Genomic DNA, 27,037 nt, shown 5'->3' on the forward strand with positions numbered 1-27,037 from the left:
GTCATTTTCATCAAACCAGGTTTGAGGTATTTTTTTGGTCAAGAAACCAAGATTCTGTTTGGGGGCTAATTATGATGGGTAGCAGCAGTCACTGCCTGTAGGTCAGAAGTCATGGGATTGTCAGTGGAGCATTGTCAGAAAGAACTCAAGACTGGACAGGATAAGTAAAGCAACTTCGGTATCATCTCTGAAGATCAACATCCAAGGCACTGAGACACTAATTACTTTATTATTGTAATGTGTATCAAGTTACAATGAAAAGTTTTTATTTGCCTGCTATCCAGACAGATCATTCATAGGTGAGTACAATACTGTGCAAAAGTCGTAGTCACGTGCGTATAGCTAGGGCACCTAAGACCTTTGCACAGTACTGCAGTAATTTTATGTACAGTATTGCATTGTACTGATGCTGCAAAAGAAAAAGACAAATATCATGACATGAGTGATGATAAATCTGATTCTGATATGGGTCTCTATTGTGGACTGAGAGTGGGAAGGAGGTAGGGAGAGGGAAATCATATTTGGGATAAGGGGAAGGGAATGGAAACCACCGGAGAGACATTCTGTAATGAACAATAAACCAATTGGAATCTCATGACCTTGCCTGGTGTCTCAGAGTTGGGTGCCATCTCCCCACCCCTGACACTCCTCTGCCAATCTGTCCCATAACCCTCCTGCGGCACTCCGCCTTTGCTATTCCCTACATCCTTTACTCCTGCCAGATTTGCTCTCTGTTCCACATTGACAAATAAGACCATAAGACATAGGAACAGAATTAGGCCATTCAGCCCATTGAGTCTGCTCCGCCATTCCATCAGGCCTGATCCCAGATCCTACTCAACCCCACACACCTGCCTTCTTGCCGTATCCTTTGATGCCCTGACTGATCAGGAAAAGATCAACTTCCGCCTTAAATATACCCATGGACTTGGCCTCCACTGCAGTCTGTGGCAAAGCATTCCACAGATTCAGTACTCTCTGGCTAAAAAAGTGCCTCCTTATCTCTGTTCTAAAAGATTGCCCCTCAATTTTGAGGCTGTGGCCTCTGGTTCTGGATACTCCCACCATAGGAAACACCCTCTCCACATCCACCCTATCTAGTCCTTTCAACATTTGGTAGGTTTCAATGAGATCCCCCTGCATTCTTCTAGATTTCAGTGAGTACAGGCCCAAAACTGCCAAATGCTCCTCATATATTAACCCTTTCATTCCTGGAATAATCCTCGTGAACTTCCTCTGGACTCTCTGCAATGACAACACATCCTTTTCGAGATATGGTGCCCAAAGCTGTTAACAGTATTCCAAGTGTGCCCTGACTAGTGTTTTGTAAAGGCTCAGCATTATCTCCTTGCTTTTATATTCTATTCCCCTTGAAATAAATGCCAACATTGCATTTGTCTTTACCACAGACTCAACCTGTAAATTAACCTCTTGGGAGTCTTGCATGTTCTGCACCTCTGATGTTTGAACGTTCTCCCCATTTAGATAATAGTCCACACTATTGTTCCTTTAACATACATTTCCCAACACTGTATTCCATCTGCCACTTTTTTGCCCATTCTTCCAATTTGTCTAAGTCCTGCTGCAATCGCATTGTTTCCTCAGCATGACCTTCTTCACCACCTGTCTTTGTATCATCCACAAACTTTGCCACAAAGCCATGAATTCCATTATCCAAATCATTGACAAACAATGTGAAAAGTAGCGGTCCCAATACTGACCCCTGAGGAACAGAGAGCATCTGTAAAATTTGGTGAGGGTCATTAATTAGGGGCATGCTGAATTTTTTTTAGCTTTCTGAGGAAGTAGAGGTTTTGGTGTACATTGTTGACTAGAGTGTATATATAGCTAGATCAGAACAAGTTGTTGGTGATATTTACAGCTAGGAGCATGAAGCTCTTGGCATTATTGATGCAGATAGGGGCATCAATACACCGCTCCACATCCTGAAATTCATTTACGCTCAGTTGTCTTTGGGTCAGCTGTATTTGTTCAACTGTCTGATACCACTCTTCCAACTGAGGCGCTCTAAGCTGCATCATGATAACAGAGTAACAGCAGATAGGGAAGACAATTCAAGAATGTTCTCAAGGATGTTATAAAAGTCTCTTTGCAAAGCTGAGCATTATTGTCCATGACTGCTCAAAATAGAGAAGAAATGGTTGGGATGACTTGCAACGTACAGAAGCCCAGCAAGAATGGTGGAAGGAGTACATCCATCTCCAAATTGCTCCCTACCATTAAGCACTTCCTGAGCAACACACACAAAATGTTAGTGGAATTTGGCTGGTCAGGCAGCACCTGTGAAGCCCAGGACTGGAGAAAAAGAGAGAAGAAGCCAGAATCAGAAGGGGAAGAGAGAGATGAAGGAGTACAAGCTGGCAGGGGAGGGGGGAATGAAGTGAGAAGCTGGGTGGTGATAGGTGGAAGAGGTTAAAGGGCTGAAAAAGGAATCTGAAAGGACCGGACCATGGGAAGGGGAAGGGGCATGAGGGAGGTGATGGGCAGCTGAGGAGAAATGAAAGGGTAAAGAGGGGAGCCAGAATGGACTAGGTTGGACATCTGCCCACATCCCATCTTTCATTCACCATAACAGGGTTGTAACAGAGTGCATTAGGGTTAGTGCATTAGATGTACTCAAAAGTGGGCTTTACCCATGATGGACTGGGCCACTGGATTTTCTGTTCATGTTTACTCTTTGCAAACTCCAAAGGAAGTAGAGGTGCTGCCATGCTTTCTTTGTAATTGCACTTGCATGCTGGGCCCAGGACAGGGCCTCTGAAATGATAACACTGATGAGAACTGGCTCATGGACCTCTGGTTTCCTCTTCCTGAAATCAAAAATCAACTCCTTGGTCTTTCCTGACACTGAGTAAGAAGATGTTGTTGTGGTGCCACTCAATCAGATTTTCAGTCTCCTTTTCATATGCTGATTCGTCACCACCTTTGATTTGGCCTACGACAGCGGTGTCATCAGGAAACTTGAATATAGCATTTGAGCTGTGCTTAGCCTCTATGACACTTGATATATTCAGAAATACCACCACATGCATAATCTGCTTGAGTCACACACCATCCTGATTTGGAGAGAAACATGCTTTTCATCATTATTTGCTTCAGGTCCTGAAACTCCCTCCTGTACAGCATTGTGGGATTAATGTCACCTGCTGCAGTTTTAGGTGACTTATTGCCACCTTGCCAAAGGCAATTGAGAGTGAACAATAGATGTAGCCCCTACTAGTAATGCCAGATTTTGAAAATGACTAAGTAGAAATAAAAAGGAACTTCTGTTCTAAGTGCGTTCCCCTGAAGATTTGAAACTTTTTAGTGTTTTTATTATACACAAAAGCTGCAAGTTGTTTGGTATTTCATTAAGCAACAATGTGAATGAGATGCTAAATCTTAACAGACTGTTCATCTGTAGGATGGTAAATTGAAGAACATCCTGCATGATATCCACATCCACGCCCTGATGAGCAGATCAGAGACTGGATAGGTGTTTGATGAAACATGCTAAAACCAGTTACAGCCCCTTTGTGCTACCAACTAGCTGTGGTTAACTCAGAATCAAGTAGAAAGTAAATGTAGAAACTTCTGGTATAATGGCTCAACTACATGCTGCTAAAGAGACTCTATTTGTTGCAATAACAAGCATCATTATTTAAAATGTATTGAGATTATTATTTATTTATCAAGATACTGTGCAGAATAGTCCCCTCTGGCCCTTCAAGCCGTGCAGGCCAGCAACAGCTTAACCCTAGCCTAATCCAGAGACAATTTACAATGACCAATTCACCTACCAACCGGTATGTCTTTCGACTGTGGGAGGAAACTGTAGCACCCATAGGAAACCCATGCAGTCAGAGGGAGAACCCATACTCCTTACAGACAACGGCATACCATTGATTAAATTAAAATGAGTAGTAAAAACAATACTGGCCAAATAGAGCTTTAATTACCTTTTCCATTTTCTTAAATGTAATCACAGGCACTTCTTACGAGGATTTTTTTTGCCGCATCTTCATCTGCACTTACCTTTCTGGCCGCCTTCACCTTTGAACAGGTTATCCCATAAACATTCAAAAAAAACCCAGTGAGAATTGCACATAAATATTGATTTTTATTTAATTGTTCTTTCTCAAAGCACAAGTTGTTAAAATTCTTATTGCTCTATCTTCATTTTGATTGCACAGTACCCACATATAATGTTAGTTTGGTCAGTTGGAAAGGTGATAGCAGATTTCTTGAGGCTTCAAATGAAACTTTATTGATAAGGATCTTGAAGTAAACCATACAATTATCATTTTGTTTTCCTTCAGTTTTGAAATTCTCCTCATATTTAAGACATTGCATTGGCAATAGGCGTTAATTTCAAATTGTTGTCTGAATGTTTAAAGGCATCAGCTTTTTTCAATGTTTTGGCTTTTGGCATATTATCAGCAGAAACTTGCCTAAAACTGAAAAATATTTTGTCTTATGACACCTTATGGCCAATTCTTTTGTGAGGAAATAAAGGTAAATGGATATAGGCCAAGATCAAGTGTTTATGAGGGGTTTGTTACTCATTGGATACAGTGCATGGGTATATTATTGGATACATGGTCCTATTATAGCAATATTTAAGGTTATAACTAATAGTTTTTAATTACTGTAACTTTTTATGACAGCTTTCAAAATGTAAGCACAGGGAATATTCGTCAGGCACCACACTAAATGTAAGTACAATTTTTTCCCCTCTTGATTTTAATCTATCAATTCATTTATGATCAAAATTTTGTGAAAATCACACAATGTGGTAATCTCTGACAATTATACATTTATATATTTTTTTAAATTTGTAAACAGCCAAGCTAAATATTAGAGTCAATTGAAAAAATTTCTACCTAATTTCACATTTTATCTGTGGCATCTTGTTATTGACCTCCCTTCTTGGGGAAATGGATCGTTTGTATCCATTCTCTCTCGGCCTATCATTATCTTGCGTAACTGGATTGAATCTTGCTCCACCATTTGCTCTTGTCAACTTTGGTTTAACTTGACTTTTAGATGAGGATCTAGAAACCTGGCAACTTATTGATAACTCTTCTTCACTTTTTCTCATGCTATCCCATCTGTTCTGTTTTATGGTAACTAGACTGTATTCCAGGCCTAATGAGTGTTTTCCAAATCCTAGCATGATCTGGCTCATTTATTCTCTGTTCCTTTATCATAATTCGTAAGTTTCTTTACAATTCTCAGTATTCTGCTTTCTATTGGATATTCTCTTGGCCTTGTTTACCTGTCTAACTGCATTTTGTCACATTTCTTTAGGTTGAATTGCAATTTATGCCAAATTGAGCCATTCCATTTTTTTCATAGGTTCAAAGATTAATTTTCCTGATTGCATAGCTTTCTTACTTAGACCATAAGACATAGGAGCAGTATTAGGCCATTCGGCCCATTGAGTCTGCTCTGCCATTTCACTATGGCTGCAACTGATTTTACTCAACCCCATATACCTGCCGTCTCACCATATCTTGCCAAAGCATTTAGTTTGCATTTTACATCTATATTAACATCAGATTTCAATTTTCTTTTGCACTATAGGAGGTTGTCATTGTAAGTGCAGCCAGAACCCCTATTGGTTCATTTAAGGGAAGCTTATCTTCATTATCAGCTACCCAGCTTGGTTCAATTTCCATAAAAGCTGCCATTGAAAGAGCAGGTAATGTATATTTTATTCTTTATTGAAATGAAAATGCAATTATTGAAGAAGATGTTAAGTTATAACATTGATGATTACTTAGAGTCATAGAGAAGTGCAGCACAGAAACAGGCCCTTCAGCCCATCTAGTCAGTACCAAAAACCATTTAAACTCCCTACTCCCAATGACCTGCACCGGGACCATATCCCTACTATTGACATACCTATCCAAACTTAAAATTGAGCTTGCATGGACCACTTGTGCTGGCAGTTCATTCCACACTCACAGAACCCTCTGATTAAAGAAGTTTCCCCTCATGTTCCTCTTAAACTTCTCACCTTTCACAAGCCATGACCTCTGGTTATAGTCCCACCTAACCTCAGTGGGAAAAAACTGCTTTCATTTATCCCTCATAATTTTGTATACCTCTATCAAACTTCCTCTCAGTCTTCTATGTCCTAAAGAATACAGTCCTAACCTATAAAATCTTTCCTTATAACTCAGGTCCTCCAGACCCAGCAACGTCCTTGTAAATTTTCTCTGCACTCTTTCAACCTTGTTTGCATCCTTCCTGTAGGTAGGTGACCAAAACTCCACACAATACTCCAAATTAGGCTTCTCCAATGTCTTATACAACATCAACATAACATCCCATCTTTTGTACTCAATATGAAGGCCAATGTGCCAAAAGCTTTCTTTATGACCCTATCCACCTGTGACGCCACCTTCAACAAGTTATGTACCAGTATTCCCAGATCCCTTTGTTCTACCACTTGTGTGCATGAAGTGCTGAGGTTACTAGAAGTGTAAGTAATAGAATACTGTCCGATGAAATGACTTTATATTCAGAGTCATGAGTCATCCCTGAGCTACTATTTTTCAAATGCTATTTTGTTCAAGCATGAAAATGGAAGGATTTGTACAAGGCTACTTTGCAACCTGAATGGCATATTTTCCCATTCACTATTCAGGTGTTCCTGTACCAGTAGTAATATGGTACTCTTTATATTTCAAATTCATGAACACTAGAGTCACATTGCTGATAGCTGGTGAAAGATGTACTTGGCTTTATTCAGATCCTTAGTTACAGAGTACTGGCATTCACATCTTGCACAGTGTACGTTACTACCTTTACAATTACAATGTTTAAAAGTTAGGTATATGGTTAGGAAATGTTTAGAAAAGTCTGTGTTAAGCTTGGTCAAATGGGACCAGTTTTGATCTCGGTTGGCATGGATGAGTTCGACAAAAGAGTTTGCTTCCATACTGTACAGCTGTAAGACACAAGGTGATCATTCTCAAACTTGGGATCAGAGAAATCTGGGTACCACCAATGTTGGTCCGATTCTCATGCTGTTCCAAGGTCCAGTGAGCAGTTAAGTTCTGTTTTCGACACCTATCTTCTTGTTCTCCAATGAGACATTAAGTAGCACATCAACCTATTTCATCCATCATTGCATATTACAGCTAGATTATTGATTGCCACAGTATCACCTTCACTTTCCACTACACCATTTACGTAGCACACTAGTAATTGATACTGAGCCAATCATGTTCAGGGGAATGTGGAGCTGATTGCAACTGACAAAAATCTGACTTTCCATGTGTATCTGGTGATCAGGTCTCATCATTTAGAAATGTCTCTAAACTTGGCCTTAGATTATCACTTATTACCTTTTATGACCAATTCTTCTTCCTCCAGACCTGGCTGGAGGCGTAGTGGCATCAGTGTCGGACTTTGGGACGAAAGGTCTCGGATTCGAATCCAGCCAGCCAGCTCCCCTGCACGCTTTCCACCCGTGCTGGGTTACGAGCTGGTGATCTCTTTGGAAACTCACCTGGCAGAAGGCAATGTCAAACCACTGCTGTAACTTGCCTTGTATGCGAATCCCCACTACATCAGAGAAGTGTGGGGGGAAATCGTCCACTAACCGGAGAAACCCCGGATGTGATGTACCTTACCTTTCCTTTCCTTTCCTTCTTCCTCCAACTAAGCCCTTGAATGCTGTAGGAGATGTCTTAGTGTAGACCTATTTTATCTCACAACAATCAGCTGAATACTTCCCAACATAATAGGTCTCTGAGATCTAGAGTCTTAGTAAAGCCCCAAGCTTTATAAGGTTAACTTCTCAACTAATGACTACTGTTTGGTGAATTCAGGCAAATATTTGTAGTAATGTATTTCCCTTGTCATAGATGGCTTCTGAAATAATTGCTGTTTCAGGATCCTAAGTTGAGTCAATCATAGATGTTCACTCTTGATTAAGTCATTATCAATCTTTGTATATATATTTTTTTAATTCTCAAAACAAATTTCACAGACTATTAACCATCCTTAGAGGTGGCGATCTCCAAGTGTAAAGAGTGCATGTTATCCATTTTACTATGCTGTGATGGCTGTTTTAAATTCCGACCACCTCACCTCTCATCATCAGCATGTGCTAAAGATGTCTATGGGTGACCTGATTAAAGTGTAAGTCATAAATAGCCCTGATCCATAGAAAGTGATTTGCACAGTTTGATTACTAAATGAAAGTACTGACAAGCTTATGAATCACTGCAAAATTGGAGAACTGGCTGCAGGAAAACTAGAGAAGGTATTGATGTAATATTTTGATGTAATTATTGATGTAATATTTTGTTCATTTTTTGAAATAGCTGGTTTCTGTTATTTATGAATTTTCACACTGAGATCAAAAATCATGAACTGAACCTTTATTCTGCTGAACACAGGACTGCACATTCAACTACTAAAATCCGTTGTAGACTTCTATTCATCATTAATATATGTTTCTGTAAAGCAAAAGATTTGTGAAGCTTTTCTGTTCAAATCTTGTTTATTGCATCTTTTCTATTAGTCTGTAAATTATTTATATATAAGTTAGAGTTTGATAATAATAAGTTGGTTTAATTCACAGGGATTCCGCCAGAAGAAGTGAAAGAAGTGTATTTGGGCAATGTTCTACAGGGAGGGGAGGGGCAGGCTCCTGCGAGACAATCTGCTCTTGGTGCAGGTAATGGCTGTAATTGATATTAAAAAACATTCAGTTTTGGCATAAGACCGTAAGACGTAGGAGCATAATTAAGCCATTTGGTCCAGCGAAGCTGCTCTGCCATTCATTCATGGCTCATCTGTTTCCCCCCTCCTCAGCCCACTCCCCAGCCTTCTCCCTGTAACCTTTGATGCTGTGTCCAGTCAAGAACCTAAATACACCCAAATACCTGCCTTAAATACATCCAATGACCTGGCCTCCATAGCTGTCTGTGGTAACAAATTCGATACATTTCTAGCTAAAGAAATTTCTCCGCATCTCTGTTTGAAATGGACTCCTCTCTATCCAGAGGCTGTGCCCTCTTGACCTAGACTCTCCACACCATGGGAAACATCCTTTTCACATCTACTGTCTCTCGACCTTTCAATATTCAAAAGGTTTCAACGAGATCCCCCCTCCCGATCCTTTCTAAATTCCAGTGAGTACAGATCCAGAACTATCAAACGTACCTCATATGATAACCCTTTCATTCCCGGAATCATCCTTGTGAACCTCCTCTGAACCCACTCCACTGCCAGCACATCCCTTCTTAGATGAGGAGCCCAAAGCTGTTCAAGCCCTCCTTATCCGCGAGTTCCGCATGCGCGAATTCAACCAACCGTGAATCAGGAAAACCCGGAAGTTCTCTCTCCAACACTCGTTGTTCGAGCATTGTTCGCCTCGCTACTTTGTTTCTGTGAAAAACTGGCTCCTAAAAAGCAATTACGTGGTCAAAGCAATTCCTCAAAGGCTAAGAAGGAGCGTAAAGTGCTATCTCTCGCCAAGAAATTAGAAATGTTAGATCTTTTGAAAAGTGGCATGTCGCATTCCAAAGTGGGCTGAGCATTCGTACAATAAGGCAGAAAGAACCTGAAATTCATGGAAGTGTTAGTGCTAAGGATGGCTGGCTGGCTACGTAAAGCGCTACAGCCTCAAGAACTTAAAGATCATGGGAGAATCGGGGTCGGCTGATGCCGAGGCAGCATCAGTGTTTCCAGAAGAGTTACGATGGTTGCGTCTGTATTGAACATGTACAGACTTTATTTTTCTTGTCATTATTCCCTAAACAATACAGTATAACAATTGTTTACATAGGATTTACATTGTATTAGGTATTAGAAGTCAACGGAACAGAAACACTGCGGGTGGCGGGTCCTGTGCTGCCCTGGGTCCTAAAGTCCACCAGCACTGAGACAGGTTAAATAAGGGACTTGAGCATTCGCGTTTTTTGGTATCCGCGGGGGGTCTCGGAACCAAACCCTGGTGGATAAGGAGGGTGGACTGTACTCAAAGTGAGGCTTCACCAGTGCCTTATAAAGCCTCAACATCACATCCCTGCTCTTGTATTCCAGACCTCACGAAATGAATGCTAACGCTGAATTTGCCTCTCTCACCACTGTCTCAACCTGCAAGTTAACCTTTAGGGTGTTCTGCACAAGGACTCCCAAGTCTCTTTGCATTTCAGATTTTTGGAGTTTCTCCGTTCAGAAAATAGTCTAGTTTTTAGGCATGGATCATATCTGCTGTCTGTCTGATTAAGGTTTTAATTTTGGGCAAAGAAAATGTTCTTAAAAATTCCAAATCACGAAGTTCTGAATTACAATTGACAGCGTGTCTTTTGAAACATCAAACGTAGCACAAGAAAAGGCACCCACCACCCTCTGTGAGAAACAAAATGCCTCGCACATCTCCTTTGAACATACCTCCTCTCACCTTAACTGCATGTTATTTGGAATTAGGCCCATCGGCTTTTAGAAAAGGATCATGGCAGTCTATGCCTCTCATAATCATAAACCTTTATCAGGCTCTGGTGTCCAGAGAAGACAACCCAAGTTTGTCCACTCTACTTTTAGCATCCTGCTAAACCTCTTTTGCACCCTCTAAAACCTCAACGTTCTTCATATACTGGGGTGACCAGAACTCGATACTCCAGATGTGGCCTAACTAGAGTTTTATAAAGCTGTGTCATAATTTTGCAATGCTGAACTATAAAGGCAAGTATACCATACATATCCCTTCTTTACCACCTTATCAACCTGTGCAGCTGCTTTCCGAGAGCTATGGACTTGAGACCCCAAGATCCTTCTGCTTGTTAACACTGTACTGCCTCCTTACATTTGATCTCCTAAAGTGCAACATTTTCGCATTTGGCTAGGGTAAACTCCATCTACCATTTCTCTGTTGACATCTGCAACTGATACACATCCTGCTGAATCTTTTGTCAGTCTTCTATGCTATCCACAATACCAATCGTTGTATCATCTGCAAATTTACTAACACATCCATCTATGTTTTCATCCAAGTTGCTTTATATATCACAAGTACCAGAGGTCGCAGTACAGATCCCTATAGACACCAGCCAGAATGTCCCATCGGTCACTACCTTTGTCTTTTACGAGCAAACCTATTCTGAATCCAAATAACCAATTTACCATGGATCCCATGCATCCTTATCTTCTGAATGAACCTCCTAAGAGGGATCTTGTCAAACACATTAGTAAAATCCATGTAGACAACAGCTCTACCTCAAATAATTGCTTACGTCAGATCTCAAAAAATTCAATCAAGTTAGTAAGTCATGACTTGCCCCACACAAAACCATGTTGACCGTTCCTAATTAGGTCATGGTTTTCCAAATGCTCATAAATCCTATCCCGAAGAATCCACTGCAGTAACTCTCTGGCCTATAGTTCCCAGGATTATCTGTTTCCATTCTTGAATAGTGGAACTAATACACAGGAACTTGTCTGTGGTTGAAGTTCAGATCAAGCTATTGGTCAAGGCCCCAGCAATCTCATCTCTTGCCTCTCTCAATAACCTAAGATATATCCCATCAGATCCTGGCAACTTAACCACCTTAATGTTCTTTAAGAGACCCTATAGTACCTATTTCTTCATTTTAAAATGCCCCAGCACACACACTACACTAATCTTCCTATCCTCGATGTCCTTGATAAATACTGATGCAAAATGCTCATTTACGACCTCATCCATATCCTCCACCTCCAACCATTTTTTCCCTCCTTTATCTTTGAGTTGTACGACCCACTCCCTAGTTATATTCTTGTTCCTTTGATTTAGGCTTACCGGTCTCCACACCTGCAACAACTGTCAACAAAGTCTGTGCATCTGGAATGAAATCAATCATGCTGGCGGCGCAAAGTCTTATGTGTGGACATCAGGTAATTTCTGCTTACTGCATACGTGAAGATATTTGTTTTTTGTGTTTGGATTTCTTCTTGATATGAAACTTAATTTCTGTAGTGTGCAATTCCTGTTAACATGTCTATTTTGCAACTATAATCTCTTCTAACGTGGTTTGCAAAAATTGTAAATGAAAGTTCAATGGGAAGCATTTTAAAAAGCGGTTATGTTCAAAGGAAAGTGAAGTACACCTTTATTTATTCATCCACTGTTGAAGATTTGTACTTTAAGTAATATATGCCTCTTTCCCTAAAATTTAGGACGTAATGGTTGCTGGTGGTATGGAGAGCATGTCTAATGTACCATATATAATGAGTAGAGAAGCACCAGTTTATGGAGGTGTGAAGTTGGAGGACCTAATTGTAAAGGATGGATTAACAGATGTCTATAACAAAATTCATATGGCAAGTATTACTCTTCCTGTAAACCTGTTCATTTGTTTTAAATTGTTTCCATTGATTTTGCAAGATGCCTGTCAGAATTTGATGGTGAATTATTTTACTGAGCTGTAAAAGTCTGCTTGGTGAAGATACTCTACTCTCACAATACTATTCATTAGGAAGTTCCAGGATTTAGATTTGAAGTTGATGAAGCATCAGTGATATATTTCTAAATCAGAGTTGTACGTGAGTGGGAGGGAACTTGTAAGTGGTGGTGTTCTCATGTGTTCGTTCTGCTTGTTCTCCTTTGTGGTAGAGGGCAATGATTTGAGAAGTGCAAACGATTTGATTTTCAAATCAGTGGTTTGATTCAGCAAGTACAAACCCCATTTCCAGAAAAGGTGGGATATTTTCCAAAATGCAATAAAAACAAAAATCTGTGATATCTTAATTCACGTGAACCTTTATTTAACTGACAAAAGTACAAAGAAAAGATTGTCAACAGTTTTACTGTCCAACTTAATTGTATTTTGTAAATATACACACATTTAGAATTTGATGGCTGCAACACACTCAACAAAAGTTGGGACAGAGTTAAAATAAGATTGAGAAGTGCGCAGAATATTCAAGTAACACCGGTTTGGAAGACTCCACATTAAGCAGGCTAATTGGTAGCAGGTGAGTTATCATGACTGGGTATAAAAGTAACGTCCATCAAAGGCTCAGTCTTTGCAAGCAAGGATGGGTTCTGGCTCACCCCTTTGTGCTAAAATTCGTGAGAGAATTGTTAGTTCGAAAGGAACATTTCTCAACGCAAGATTGCAGAGAATTTAGGTCTTTCGACATCTACAGTACATAATATTGTACTATTGTACGAGGGAGCTAGGAAGGGAGTTGAGAAAAAGGACCGCAAAGGTAGTAATCTCGGGATTACTGCCTGTGCCACGCGACAGTGAGAGTAGGAATGCGATGAGGTGGAGGATAAATGCGTGGCTGAGGGATTGGAGCAGGGGGCAGGGATTCAAGTTTTTGGATCATTGGGACCTCTTTTGGCGCAGGCGTGACCTGTACAAAAAGGACGGGTTACACTTGAATCCTAGGGGGACCAATATCCTGGCAGGGAGATTAGCGAGGGCTACTGAGGTGACTTTAAACTAGAATGGTTGGGTGGTGGGAATCAAATTAAAGAGGCTAGGCGTGAGGAGGTTAGTTCACAACAGGGGGATGGGAACCAGTGCAGAGAGACAGAGGGGTGTAAAGTGAGGGTAGAAGCAAAAAGTACTAAGGAGAAGAGTAAAAGTGGCAGGCCGACAAATCCAGGGCAAGCATTAAAAAGGGCCACTTTTCAACATAATTGTATAACGGCTAAGAGAGTTGTAAAAGAGCGCCTGAAGGCTTTGTGTGTCAATGCAAGGAGCATTCGTAATAAGGTGGATGAATTGAAAGTGCAGATTGTTATTAATGATTATGATATAGTTGGGATCACAGAGACATGGCTCCAGGGTGATCAAGGATGGGAGCTCAACGTTCAGGGATATTCAATATTCAGGAGGGATAGATATGAAGGAAGGGGAGGTGGGGTGGCGTTGCTGGTTAAAGAAGAGATTAACGCAATAGAAAGGAAGGGCATAAGCCGGGAAGACGTGGAATCGATATGGGTAGAGCTGCGTAACACTAAGGGGCAGAAGACGCTGGTGGGAGTTGTGTACAGGCCACCTAACAGTAGTAGTGAGGTCGGAGATGGTATTAAACAGGAAATTAGAAATGTGTGCAATAAAGGAACAGCAGTTATAATGGGTGACTTCAATCTACATGTAGATTGGGTGAACCAAATTGGTAAAGGTGCTGAGGAAGAGGATTTCTTGGAATGTATGCGGGATGGTTTTTTGAACCAACATGTCGAGGAACCAACTAGAGAGCAGGCTATTCTGGACTGGGTTTTGAGCAATGAGGAAGGGTTAATTAGCAATCTTGTCGTGAGAGGCCCCTTGGGTAAGAGTGACCATAATATGGTGGAATTCTTCATTAAGATGGAGAGTGACATAGTTAATTCAGAAACAAGGGTTCTGAACTTAAAGAGGGGTAACTTTGAAGGTATGAGACGTGAATTAGCTAAGATAGACTGGCAAATGACACTTAAAGGATTGACGGTGGATACGCAATTGCAAGCATTTAAAGGTTGCATGGATGAACTACAACAATTGTTCATCCCAGTTTGGCAAAAGAATAAATCAAGGAAGGTAGTGCACCCGTGGCTGACAAGAGAAATTAGGGATAGTATCAATTCCAAAGAAGAAGCATACAAATTAGCCAGAGAAAGTGGCTCACCTGAGGACTGGGAGAAATTCAGAGTTCAGCAGAGGAGGACAAAGGGCTTAATTAGGAAGGGGAAAAAAGATTATGAGATAAAACTGGCAGGGAACATAAAAACTGACTGTAAAAGCTTTTATAGATATGTAAAAAGGAAAAGACTGGTAAAGACAAATGTAGGTCCCCTACAGACAGAAACAGGTGAATTGATTATGGGGAGCAAGGACATGGCAGACCAATTGAATAATTACTTTGGTTCTGTCTTCACTAAGGAGGCCATAAATAATCTTCCAGAAATAGTAGGGGACAGAGGGTCCAGTGAGATGGAGGAACTGAGCGAAATACATGTTAGTAGGGAAGTGGTGTTAGGTAAATTGAAGGGATTGAAGGCAGATAAATCCCCAGGGCCAGATGGTCTGCATCCTAGAGTGCTTAAGGAAGTAGCCCAAGAAATAGTGGATGCATTAGTGATAATTTTTCAAAACTCGTTAGATTCTGGACTAGTTCCTGAGGATTGGAGGGTGGCTAATGTAACCCCACTTTTTAAAAAAGGAGGGAGAGAGAAACCGGGGAATTATAGACCGGTTAGCCTAACGTCGGTGGTGGGGAAACTGCTGGAGTCAGTTATCAAAGATGTGATAACAGCCCATTTGGAAAGCGGTGAAATGATCAGACAAAGTCAGCATGGATTTGTGAAAGGAAAATCATGTCTGACGAATCTCATAGAATTTTTTGAGGATGTAACTAGTAGGGTGGATAGGGGAGAACCAGTGGATGTGGTATATTTGGATTTTCAAAAGGCTTTTGACAATGTCCCACACAGGAGATTAGTGTGCAAACTTAAAGCACACGGTATTGGGGGTAAGTTATTGATGTGGATGGAGAATTGGTTAGCAGACAGGAAGCAAAGAGTGGGAATAAACAGGACCTTTTCAGAATGGCAGGCGGTGACTAGTGGGTTACCGCAAGGCTCAGTGCTGGGACCCCAGTTGTTTACAATATATATTAATGACTTGGATGAGGGAATTAAATGCAGCATCTCCAAGTTTGCGGATGACATGAAGCTGGGTGGCAGTGTTAGCTGTGAGGAGGATGCTAAGAGGATGCAGAGTGACTTGGATAGGTTGGGTGAGTGGGCAAATTCATGGCAGATGCAATTTAATGTGGATAAATGTGAAGTTATCCACTTTGGTGGCAAAAATAGGAAAACAGATTATTATCTGAATGGTGGCCGATTAGGAAAAGGGGAGGTGCAACAAGACCTGGGTGTCATTATACACCAGTCATTGAAAGTGGGCATGCAGGTACAGCAGGTGGTCAAAAAGGCGAATGGTATGCTGGCATTTATAGCAAGAGGATTCGAGTACAGGAGCAGGGAGATACTACTGCAGTTGTACAAGGCCTTGGTGAGACCACACCTGGAGTATTGTGTGCAGTTTTGGTCCCCTAATCTGAGGAAAGACATCCTTGCCATAGAGGGAGTACAAAGAAGGTTCACCAGATTGATTCCTGGGATGGCAGGACTTTCATATGAAGAAAGACTGGATGAACTGGGCTTGTACTCGTTGGAATTTAGAAGATTGAGGGGGGATCTGATTGAAACGTATAAAATCCTAAAGGGATTGGACAGGCTAGATGCAGGAAGATTGTTCCTGATGTTGGGGAAGTCCAGAACAAGGGGTCATAGTTTGAGGATAAAGGGGAAGCCTTTTAGGACCGAGATTAGGAAAACTTCTTCACACAGAGAGTGGTGAATCTGTGGAATTCTTTGTCACAGGAAACAGTTGAGGCCAGCTCATTGGCTATATTTAAGAGGGAGTTAGATATGGCCCTTGTGGCTACGGGGATCAGGGGGTATGGAGGGAAGGCTGGGGCGGGGTTCTGAGTTGGATGATCAGCCGTGATCATAATAAATGGCGGTGCAGGCTCGAAGGGCCGAATGGCCTACTCCTGCACCTATTTTCTATGTTTCTATGTTTAATATTGTGAAAAGATTCAGAGAATTCAGAAACGGCTCAGTGCGTAAAGGGCAAGGTCGGAAACCACTGTTGAATGCACGTGATCTTCGAGCCCTCAGGCGGCACTGCCTAAGAAACCATCATGCTACTGTGACAATTATAGCCACCTGGGCTCGGGAGTACTTCGGAAAACCATTGTCACTCAACACAGTCCGTCGCTGCATCCAGAAATGCAACTTGAAACTGTATTACGCAAGGAGGAAGCCATACATCAACTCTATGCAGAAATGCCGGCGAGTTCTCTGGGTCTGAGCTCATCTCAGATGGACCGAAAGACTGTGGAACCGGGTGCTGTGGTCGGATGAGTCCACACTTCAGTTAGTTTTCGGAAAAAACGGGCGTCGAGTTCTCCGTGCCAGAGATGAAAACGACCATGCAGATTGTTATCAGCGAAAGGTGCAAAAACCAGCATCTGTGATGGTATGGGGGTGCATCAGTGCCCTCGGCATGGGTGAGTTGCATGTATGTGAAGTTACCATTGACTCTGAGGCATATTAGGGTTTTAGAGAGACGTATGTTGCCACCAAAGCGACGTCTGTTCCTGGGACGTCCATGCTTATTTCACCAGGCCACATTCTGCACGGGCTACAACAGCGTGGCTTTGTAGACACAGAGTGCGTGTGCTTGACTGGCCTGCTGCCAGTCCAGATCTATCAACTATTGAAAATGTATGGCGCATCTTGAAGAGGAGAATCAGACAACGGAGACCACGGACTGTTGAGCAGCTGAAGTCTTATATCAAGCAAGAATGGACAAAATTTCCAATTGCAAATCTACTACAATTAGTATCCTCAGTTCCAAAACGATTAAAAAGTATTGTTAAAAGGAAAGGTGATGTAACACAATGGTAAACATGCCTCTGTCCCAACTTTTGTTGAGTGTGTTGCAGCCATCAAATTCTAAATTTGTGTATGTTTAGTACAAAATACAATTAAGTTGGTCAGTAAAACTATTGAAAATCTTTTCTTTGTACTTTTGTCAGTTAAATAAAGGTTCACGTGAATTAACATATCACAGACTTTTGTTTTTATTGCATTTTGGAAAATATCCCAACTTTTCTGGAAATGGGGTTTGTAAATAGCAGTGCTGTGATTATGTGAGTTGTGGATAGAATGGTCATTGGGATGACAATAAAGAGAGATGCTGTGTCCTGGATACTGTGGAGCTCCTTGAGAGTTGTTGGAGCTGCAAAGAGGGAGTCAGACTATAATGGATGTTTAATATTTTATAAAATTTAATCTTGTGCAAAGCCTGTGATCTATTTGAAATGGAAAACTTGACTTGCTGTAATTTCCCTTTTATTGTTCAGTGTCTCTGTACATTAAGAGCGATGTCAGATTATGCCTATCTATGTGTATTCTTTGTATGACATAACTACATGTATTTCCAACTGCTAGATAATGCCTTCCAGATTTCAATTTAAGACGTTTTTCTAGGGGATTGTAAGGTTATAATAAAGAAGTAGCTGGATTAAGGAATTAGAACTGATAGAAGTTTGTAAACTATGATGGGCATTGTACACAATAAGTAGTTGGTCTTTTTTGCCCGAGGGTGGAAATGTCAAATACTGAAGAGCATTTTAAGGCAAGAGGGGGAAAATTTAAAGGAGATGTGCAAGACGAGTTTATTTTCACACAGGAGTGGTAGGTGCTTGGAGGTACTGCCAGAGGAGGTGGGGATAGTGATGTTTAAGAAGCATTTAGACAGATACATGAACTAGCAGGGAATAGAGGGACTTGGACCATGTGCAGGCAGATGGGATTAGTTTAGATTGACAGTGTGGTCAACACTGACAAGATGGGCCAAAGGGGCTATTCCTGAACTACAGTTTATGTTAAAACAACATAATCATTGACACATTAAAAATGAAACAGAATCCATAATTTTTTTTTGAAACTATTGACCTAGAGCTTGTTTCTAATATGTGAATAATGCAACTAGTGTGTATAAACTGCATCTTATTCTAAAGTGTCTTAAATTGCAAATCAAATTGTGCTGCCCCGGCAGGGCTCTTTGAAACAGTGTCCTACCCTTGACCAAGATTGACATCAAATTGTGAATTTGCATGGTAATTGCTTAGTTGAATCCACCACAGAAAATGAAGTCCAATAATTAACAATGGATGAGAAAGCACTTTCTATGCAGGAATTATTTTGAATACATTAGTGAAATGCAATTGCAACTTTCAAATTGGATAAATATTTGAAGTTGAACATTTTGCTAGTGTATGAGGAAGAAATCTAAACAATGTTTTAATTATCAATAGGCCCCTTCTGTGGTTCTGATGAGATGAAACTAAATAAGTAAAGGGTAGAAAGAAATAGAAGAATATCTGTTATAGCAAATAGTATTGGAAATGGATCATGCTGAATGTAAGTAATGGCTTTTGGCTGTAGAGTAAAATAGACTGTTGTGAATGTGTTGTATATCCAATTGAATGGAGTTGCGGTGCATTAAAATATTATTTATTGAACTCTAATTTGATTCAGGGGAACTGTGCCGAGAATACAGCAAGCAAGTATAAGATACCACGCGAAGATCAAGACGCTTATGCGGTTAGTTCATATACTAGAAGCAAGGCGTCTTGGGATTCAAAACTCATGGCCAAAGAAGTGGTTCCAGTCAGTGTTCCTCAAAGAGGTAATGTGAAGTTTTTTTTCTAATGCTGCTATATTATCTTTTAAAGTAAATTTTTTATTTTCTCTTCATTCGCTTATGGGTCTCACTTTCCTGTTGCAAATTCCCACTTTCTTTCATTTCTCATTTTCCATGTATTCTGCCTACCCAGATTTCTATCTCAATTCCCTATGCAGTTTTTAAACAGTGTAGGTATTATAGATTATTTTTAACTGGACCCACGTCGCTGTTGGCTATCTTACTCTTAATTTTAAACATTCATGTAGATTTTGATTTTTTAGTAACCGTATGAGGTACATTGAGACTTCACAGTCTATACCATCACGGGGCTTGCACCTTACTATCTACCTGTAACGCATTTCTCATTTTGGTTGCATACAGCCATAGTCATCATGTTATATATAGAAACATTATAGAAAGTGTAGATAGGATTTAGTAGGATGATAGCAGAAATATGAAGTTATTAGGAAATGATGGGTTATGAAGTAGAGAAATAAATTTGTGTTTTGTTAGTGGTTATAGAGAATATTTCCACATTAATCCTAGTGCTTTGGTTTATGCCTTTTTAATGGCTGGTTATGTGGTCAACAAGAAATTGGCAAAGAATTCTGAGGAAATCTACTTATTCACAGTGGTGAAACATAGCAGTCACTTTCACAGGTTCAAAGTTCAATGTAAACTTGTTGTTAAAGTACATATATCACCATATAAAACCCTGAGATTCGTTTTCTTGCATGTATACTCAGTAAATCCAAGAACCATAATAAAATTAATGAAAGATCACACCCAACAAGACAAATAACTAAGGTGCAAAAGACAATGAACTGTGCAAATACAAAACAGAAAAAAAAACTAATAAATAAATAAGCAGTAAATACCAAGGACATGAGAAGAAAAGTCCTTGGAAGTGAGTCCGTAGGTTGTAGGAACAGTTCAGTGATAGGGCGAGTGAAGTTTTCCCTACTGGTTGAGGGGTAGTAAATGTTCCTGAACCTGGTATTGAGAGTCCCAAGCTCTTGTTCCTTCTTCCTGGTGGCAGCAGTGAGAAGAGATAGTACAGATGCAGTGAAAGAAAAGCGGGACACGAATATGAGGAAGGGAAGAGCATTTTGCTGATGGATTTAGATGAGGGAAGATGGGAGGAAACTTAAAGCGGAGCATAAATGCCAGTATGGATTAGCTAGTCCAAGTGGCCAGTTTCTGTGCTGTATTCATCCATGGGACTTCATATGATTTGCACAGTATTTTCTTTTCAGCAAAATGAGTCTCCTGTGGACAAATTTAAATTATTTCCTTGGTGGTTCACTATATTGTTGCTTATTTTGTCTTCCTAACTTCTGTTGTCAAGAGATTTTTAGCTGTTAACTTGTTTTTTTTAATTTTTATATCTCTTATAAAGTCTACATATTGTCACTGCTGCCCATATTTCCCAAATTTTTACTTTTCTTTCTGATCAGCCCCTTTGCTATATCAAATAGTGAATTCTTGTTAGGCTTTTCATGAAGTTGGGTAGAAAGGAGTAATCCATAAATAGTACCAATAAAACAATTGAGAATCTCTTTCCCTGAATTAAATATGTATCACTGATTAAATGCATTACACATGCAAGAGATTAAGGCACTCTTCAGTGTGATGTATGTTAGCTTCTAGACAGTTATCTATTTTTGCTTGGGGGTGTACAGACTTTGAACTAATACATTGTTGTAGTGAATATATACATATCATTGCATAATATAAATAAGAGTGGCATATTGAACCCTCACATGAAAACATTTGATGTTGATTCAGGTAAACCGGATCTTGTGATCAGTGAAGATGAAGAGTACAAACGTGTTGACTTCAGTAAAGTTCCAAAAATCAAAACAGTCTTCCAGAAAGAAAACGGTAGGTCAGCGTGATTTGCAGTACTTGCCAAAATAAAAATAGGCTCAGATTAAGTTGCTTCATAACATTTTTTTAAAAATTGAAAATTGCAACATTGTGTAATAGATTTGTAGCTATTAGTGTTATTTAGCTTCTATTCTTCCCATGATCATTACCAATAGGTCTCTGCAGTTGTTTACCTAATCTTGCTTGCAAAATGGCTTGTATGTTTTCTGAATAAATCATTGTTCTGTGAAGTAATTTGTAAGTGGTATGCTTTTGATACAATAATAGACACAATCAATAACACATAAACAATTATACCTGTCAATACTGAGTATTCCATTTAAACAATTACAGTCTAGGTTCAAAAAAGTATGTGAAGCTCTTGAGTAAAGCCTTCTAACAAAAGCTATTTGGAGTCAGGTGTCCCAGTAAATGAGATGAGATTGGAGACGTGGGTTGTAAAGGTGCACTGCCCGATTTAAGAGAAAGACACACAAAGTCAGATTACTGACAGAGCCTGCTCTTCTCAAGAAACATCAGTTTATGTGCACCATGCCTCGATCAGAACAATTTTCAGAGGACCTTGGAAGAAGAATTATAGAGATGCATGAAGCTGGAAAAGGCTACAAAAGCATTTCTAAAGACCTGAGTGTTCATCAGTCCACAATAAGAGAAAATGTCTACAAGTGGAAGAAACTCAGTACTGTTGCTATTCTCCCTAGGAGTGGGTGTCCAAGAACACAACGTGCAATGCTGAAGGAGCTGAAAAAGAACCTAAGAGTAACAACAAAAAAACCTGCAGAAGTGTGTAGAACTTTAAGTCTCTGTTCATGTTTCTACTATAAGGAAGGACGCCAAAGAGGAAACCACTGCTCAAAAAAAAACATTGCTGCATGTCTCAAGTTTGCAAAAGACCACCTGGATGTTCCAAAACGCTTCTGGGACAACGTACCGTGGATAGATGAGACAGAAGTTGAACATTTTGGCAGAAATGCACATTGCTATGTTTGGAGGGAAAAGGGCACTGCACACCAACACCAAAACCTCATCTCAACTGTGAAGCATGGTGGAAGGAGCAGCATGGTTTGGAGCTGCTTTGCTGCCTTAGGGTCTAGACAGCTTGCAATCGTTGAGGGAACAATGAATTCAAAGTTGTATCAACATTTTACAAGAGAATGTCAGGGTAGCGGTCTGTCAAGACAACGACTGGGAACACAAGATTAAATCAACAGAATGGCTTAAAAAGAAGGAAATTTGTACTTTGGAATGGCCAAATCAGAGTCCAGACCTTAACCCAATTGAGATGCTGTGGCATGACCCAGAAATATTGATGAACTGAAAGTTTTGTATGGAGGAATGGTCTAAAATTCCTCCTTGTCATTGTGCAAGTCTGATGGCAGCTAAAGGAAATGTTTGGTGGAGGTTATTGCTGCTAAAGGAGGTTCTACCAGTTATTAAATACAACTGTTCACATACTCTTTCCAGCCTAGACTGTGAATGATTAAACAATATGTTCAATAAAGACATGAAAGTACAATTGTTTGTGTTATTAGATTAAGCAGATTATGTTTGTCTATTATTTTGACTTGGGAAGATCAAACCACATTTTATGAGTAATTAATGCAGAAAACTAGGTAAATGAAAACAGTTCACAAACTTTTTCTTGCAACCGTAGTTACACTCCTACCTCTTCAGATTTGTATGTCACTAGATAAATAAAGTTGAGACAAGAGACTACAAATGCTGGAATCTGGAGCAATGAAGACTGTTGCTGGAGGAACGTAGCAGGTCAGGCAGCATCTGTGGAAGCAAAGGGATCAGCCCTGATAGGGTGTTTCAGCCTAAAATATTGACTTATCCTTTTACCACTACAGATGCTGCCTTACCCAGCAACTCATTTTGCTCTAGAAAAATATCAGTCAACATTAAAAATATAAAATCTATCACGAACAAGATTTGTGTGTGTTGCTTAAAAAATCGACCTTTTATTTGTGGGCATCATGTAGTGTACAATATAATCAGTATGTTGATTTAAAATATACAAAGTTTAAAGTTTTCGTTGATTTGATCCGTTATAATGAGCTTTGGTTATTGTGGTTGTGAAAGATGCCATATATTATCAACACCTGCAGTAATCAAAGTAAATTCTCACAAAATTTAAGACTTCATAAATTTCAATTTGAATGCTGGTTTGCAAATTCATCTTAGTGCCAACCAGCACCTGTTTGGCATCCATTTCACTGTGAAGGACAGTGAATATACTAGAAGATTTATACCAAATGATTATTGCTTCATTTATAAAGATATTGTGCTGGATTTAATAGAATGCAAAAGAGTTACAAAATATTTAGAAATGCTAAAAGGTGTATTTTCTCTATAGGTACAATTACTGCTGCCAATGCAAGTACCATAAATGATGGAGCTGCAGCTTTAGTGTTAATGACTACAGATGCCGCTAAAAGACTAAATGTTACTCCAATGGCACGAATTGTAGGTATGTAGCATTCTGGTTTCCTATTAATGCAGAAAAATTTGCCAGTTATGAATGCTTATAGTAGCTATATTTAATTTATAGTTTCTGTTGGCAATATTATACAGGGCTTAGAACATAATATTGCAACAAGAAAAAATATGGACCAACACACAAATGCTGGGGGAGCTCCGCAGGTCGGGCAGCATCTGCTGAGGAAAATGAACAGTCGACATATCAGGCCAAGACCATTCATCATCTGACCTGAGTTCCTCCAGCATTTTATGTGTGTTGATCCAGGATTCCAGCATCTGCAGTCTCTCTTGTGTGCAAGAAAAAAATGCACTGTTTTACAGAAAAAGTGTTGGATCTTCTTAAAAACATCAAGATTGATAAGTCCCCAGGACTGGATGTGATATACCCCAGGTTGCTGTGGGAAGTGAGAGAAGAGATTGCTGGAGCAGTAGCTATGATCTTTGAATCCTCTTTGGCTGCAGGGGAGGTGCCGGAGGATTGGAGAATGGCAAATGTAGTTCCCTTATTTAAAAAAAGTAATAGGGAGAATCCTGGGAACTATAGACCGGTGTGTCTTATATCAGTGGTCTGCAAACTATTGGATTCTTAAGGATAGGATCTACGAGCATTTGGAGAAGTACAGTCTACTCAAGGATAGTCAACATGGCTTTGTGAAGGGAAGGTCGTGCCTCACGAGCCTAATTGAGTTTTTGAAGAGGTAACAAAAGAAATTGATGAGGGTAGGGCAGTAAATGTGCTCTACATGGATTCTAGCAAGGTATTTGACAAGGTCCCCCACGAGAGACTCATCCAGAAAGTCATGAGGCATGGGATCAGTGGAACCTTGGCTGTTTGAGTAAAACATTGGCTTACAGGAAGAAAGCAGAGGGTAGTAGTGGAAGGAAAGTATTCTGCCTGGAGGTTGGTGACTAGTGGAATGCTGCAAGGATCTGTCCTGGGACCCGTGCTCTTTGTGATTTTTATAAATGACCTGGATGAAGAGGCAGAAGGATGGGTGAGTAAGTTTGCGGATGACACGAAGATTGGAGGAGTTGTGGATGGAGCTGTAGGTTGTTGAAGGTTACAAGAGGATATAGACAGGATGCAGAGTTGGGCAGAAAAGTGGTAGATGGAGTTCAATCCGGATAGTGTGAGGTGGTGCATTTTGGAAGGACAAACCAGAAGGCTGAGTACAGGATTAATGGTCGGTTACTTAAGAGTGTGGATGAACAGAGGGACCTTGGGGTTCAAACCCATATGTCCCTCAAGTTTGCTGCACAGGCTGATAGGATAGTTAAGAAGGCCTATGGGATGCTAGGCTTCATTAATAGGGGGATTAAGTTCAAGAGTAGAGAGGTCATGTTGCAACTCTACAAATCTCTGGTGAGACCACACTTAAGAGTATTGTGTTCAGTTCTGGTCACCTCATTATAGGAAGAATGTGGAAGCTATGGAGAGGGTGCAGAGGAGATTTACCAGGATGTTGCCTGGATTGGAAAACAAGTCTTATGAGGCAAGGTTAGCAGAGCCGGGACTTTTCTCTTTGGAGCATAGAAGGATGAGAGGGGTCTTGATAGAGGTCTACAAGATTATGAGAGGCATAGATAGGGTGGATAGCCAGTACCTGTTTCCCAGGGCACGAATAGCAAACACCAGAAGGCATATGTACAAAGTTGAGGGGAGACATCAGGGGTAAGTTTTTTTACACAGAGGGTTGTGGGTGCCTGGAATGGCTTGCCAGGGGTGGTGGTGGAGACTAAAACAGGGGTATTTAAGAGCCTCTTGGACAGGCACATGGATGAAAGAAAAATAGAGGGTTACTGTGTAGTGTGGGTTTAGTACTTTTTTTTTAAAGAAATATATGGGTCGGCATAACATCGAGAGTCTTCTAGTGTCAATGAATTGTTAAAGGCTATTAACCTAAATCATTTGGGTAGAAATAGGAATACTAGAATTAGGTTGGCAGTGGGCCTTGGTACCATCAGTTTGTACTTCAAGTTATAAGTTGGGAGCTGCATCTTTTTATTCTTTACTTAAGCAAGGAAGGGATGAGAAAGGATGGTCTTGATGTTTTCAGTACATCATGCATGCATGTATTTCAGTGCTAATTCAATGCATCAGAGTGAAAGATCAAGGAATTGCAAGAACTAATCAAGTTTCTACATTCTTTCTTCTAGTTTTAAAAAGATATGCCGGAAGTGAAATTGAAAAGATATTAAACTGCAAATGCTGGAAATTTGAAATTAAAACAAAGTGCTAGAAAGTACAAAAATCAGGTAGCATTCTATAAAGAGAAAAACAGCATTTCATCGTTTGTTAAGTTTATATCAGATTGCTGAATGCATGCAAATTACTTTAATCCAGGAAGTTTGAAAATAAATTATAACAACGAAGGAGACAAAAAAATGACAAGATTCTAGCATTTTAACATTTTATTAATAATCACATTTTCATTAGACTGTTTGTTCTTCCAGTGATCCTGTTTTTTTTTGTATAAAAATGTTTTATTACTATTTTACAGCATTTGGGGATGCTGCAGTTGATCCAATTGACTTTCCAATTGCACCTGCTTTAGCTGTACCAAAGGTATGTGTATATGTGTGTATATTTGTGTGTGTATAATATATACATACACATATTAAAAAAATCTACATTTCTTTTAGGGATGTGAGGTGGAGCAGAGGAAAAGCTATATCTGGATAGCACGCAGGATTATACTGTAGAATTGTAATTGAAATTGGGCTAACCAGTGGCCTCTAACTCTTGTGTATGAGTGTCTGATCATGATGTGGACACAATTATTTTAATTTCAGATCTTAATGACAATAGAATGACTGATATATACAAAAAAAATCACATTGGTGGAGTTAGTGCTATTTCAAATTGGCCATTGAGAGAAGAATGCTCTATGGAATAAGATCAGTGATACTTCCCAAAATACACTTTCCTTACTTTATTATAATTGTCAGTGTGAAGACCAAAATCTACCTTTTAAATGAAAAGTGTATTTAAAAGAAGCCTATCTGTGAACTTCCAATAGAAATTATCATGATAACCCCAGAAAGGAAGCAGAGGGTGTTGGTCAAGGGTTGTTTTTTGGACAGAGGCCTGTATCTAGTGGTGTGCCACAGGGGTTGCAACCGTTATTGTTTGAACATTTCGATGTAGAAGTACAAGTCATAGTTAGTTTTGTAATGTTAAAGTAGGTGGTGGTTTAGATACTGAAGGTGAGAAATTACAGAGACATCTACGTCAGCTGGGTAACTGGGCTGAAAATTGGAAAATGGCTTTCAATCCAGATAAATATGAGGCATTCTATTTTGGGTGATTAGATCAGAGTATTTGTACATTGAATAGTAGGGCACTGGAAGGGTTATTGGAATAGAGGGAATTAGGAGTGCAATTGGAAGTATCATCA

The 27,037-nt window shown here is 39.9% G+C and overlaps 1 protein-coding gene across 1 annotated transcript in view; it reads left to right on the top strand.

Moving 5' to 3' along the window:
- The window catches only part of acat1 (acetyl-CoA acetyltransferase 1), a 31,322-nt gene that overhangs the window by 1,356 nt on the left and 2,929 nt on the right, over positions 1–27,037 (top strand). Inside the window, exons 2-10 of the mRNA XM_063054128.1 lie at positions 4,668–4,715; positions 5,587–5,704; positions 8,603–8,698; positions 11,798–11,898; positions 12,181–12,324; positions 19,118–19,268; positions 21,054–21,149; positions 23,515–23,628; positions 26,141–26,205. Of these exons, the coding sequence (XP_062910198.1) occupies positions 4,668–4,715; positions 5,587–5,704; positions 8,603–8,698; positions 11,798–11,898; positions 12,181–12,324; positions 19,118–19,268; positions 21,054–21,149; positions 23,515–23,628; positions 26,141–26,205 (933 nt within the window). The remainder of the gene's footprint in view (positions 1–4,667; positions 4,716–5,586; positions 5,705–8,602; positions 8,699–11,797; positions 11,899–12,180; positions 12,325–19,117; positions 19,269–21,053; positions 21,150–23,514; positions 23,629–26,140; positions 26,206–27,037) is intronic.

This window comes from Mobula hypostoma, chromosome 7 (genome assembly GCF_963921235.1).
Source record: "Mobula hypostoma chromosome 7, sMobHyp1.1, whole genome shotgun sequence".
NCBI classification, from domain to species: domain Eukaryota; kingdom Metazoa; phylum Chordata; class Chondrichthyes; order Myliobatiformes; family Myliobatidae; genus Mobula; species Mobula hypostoma.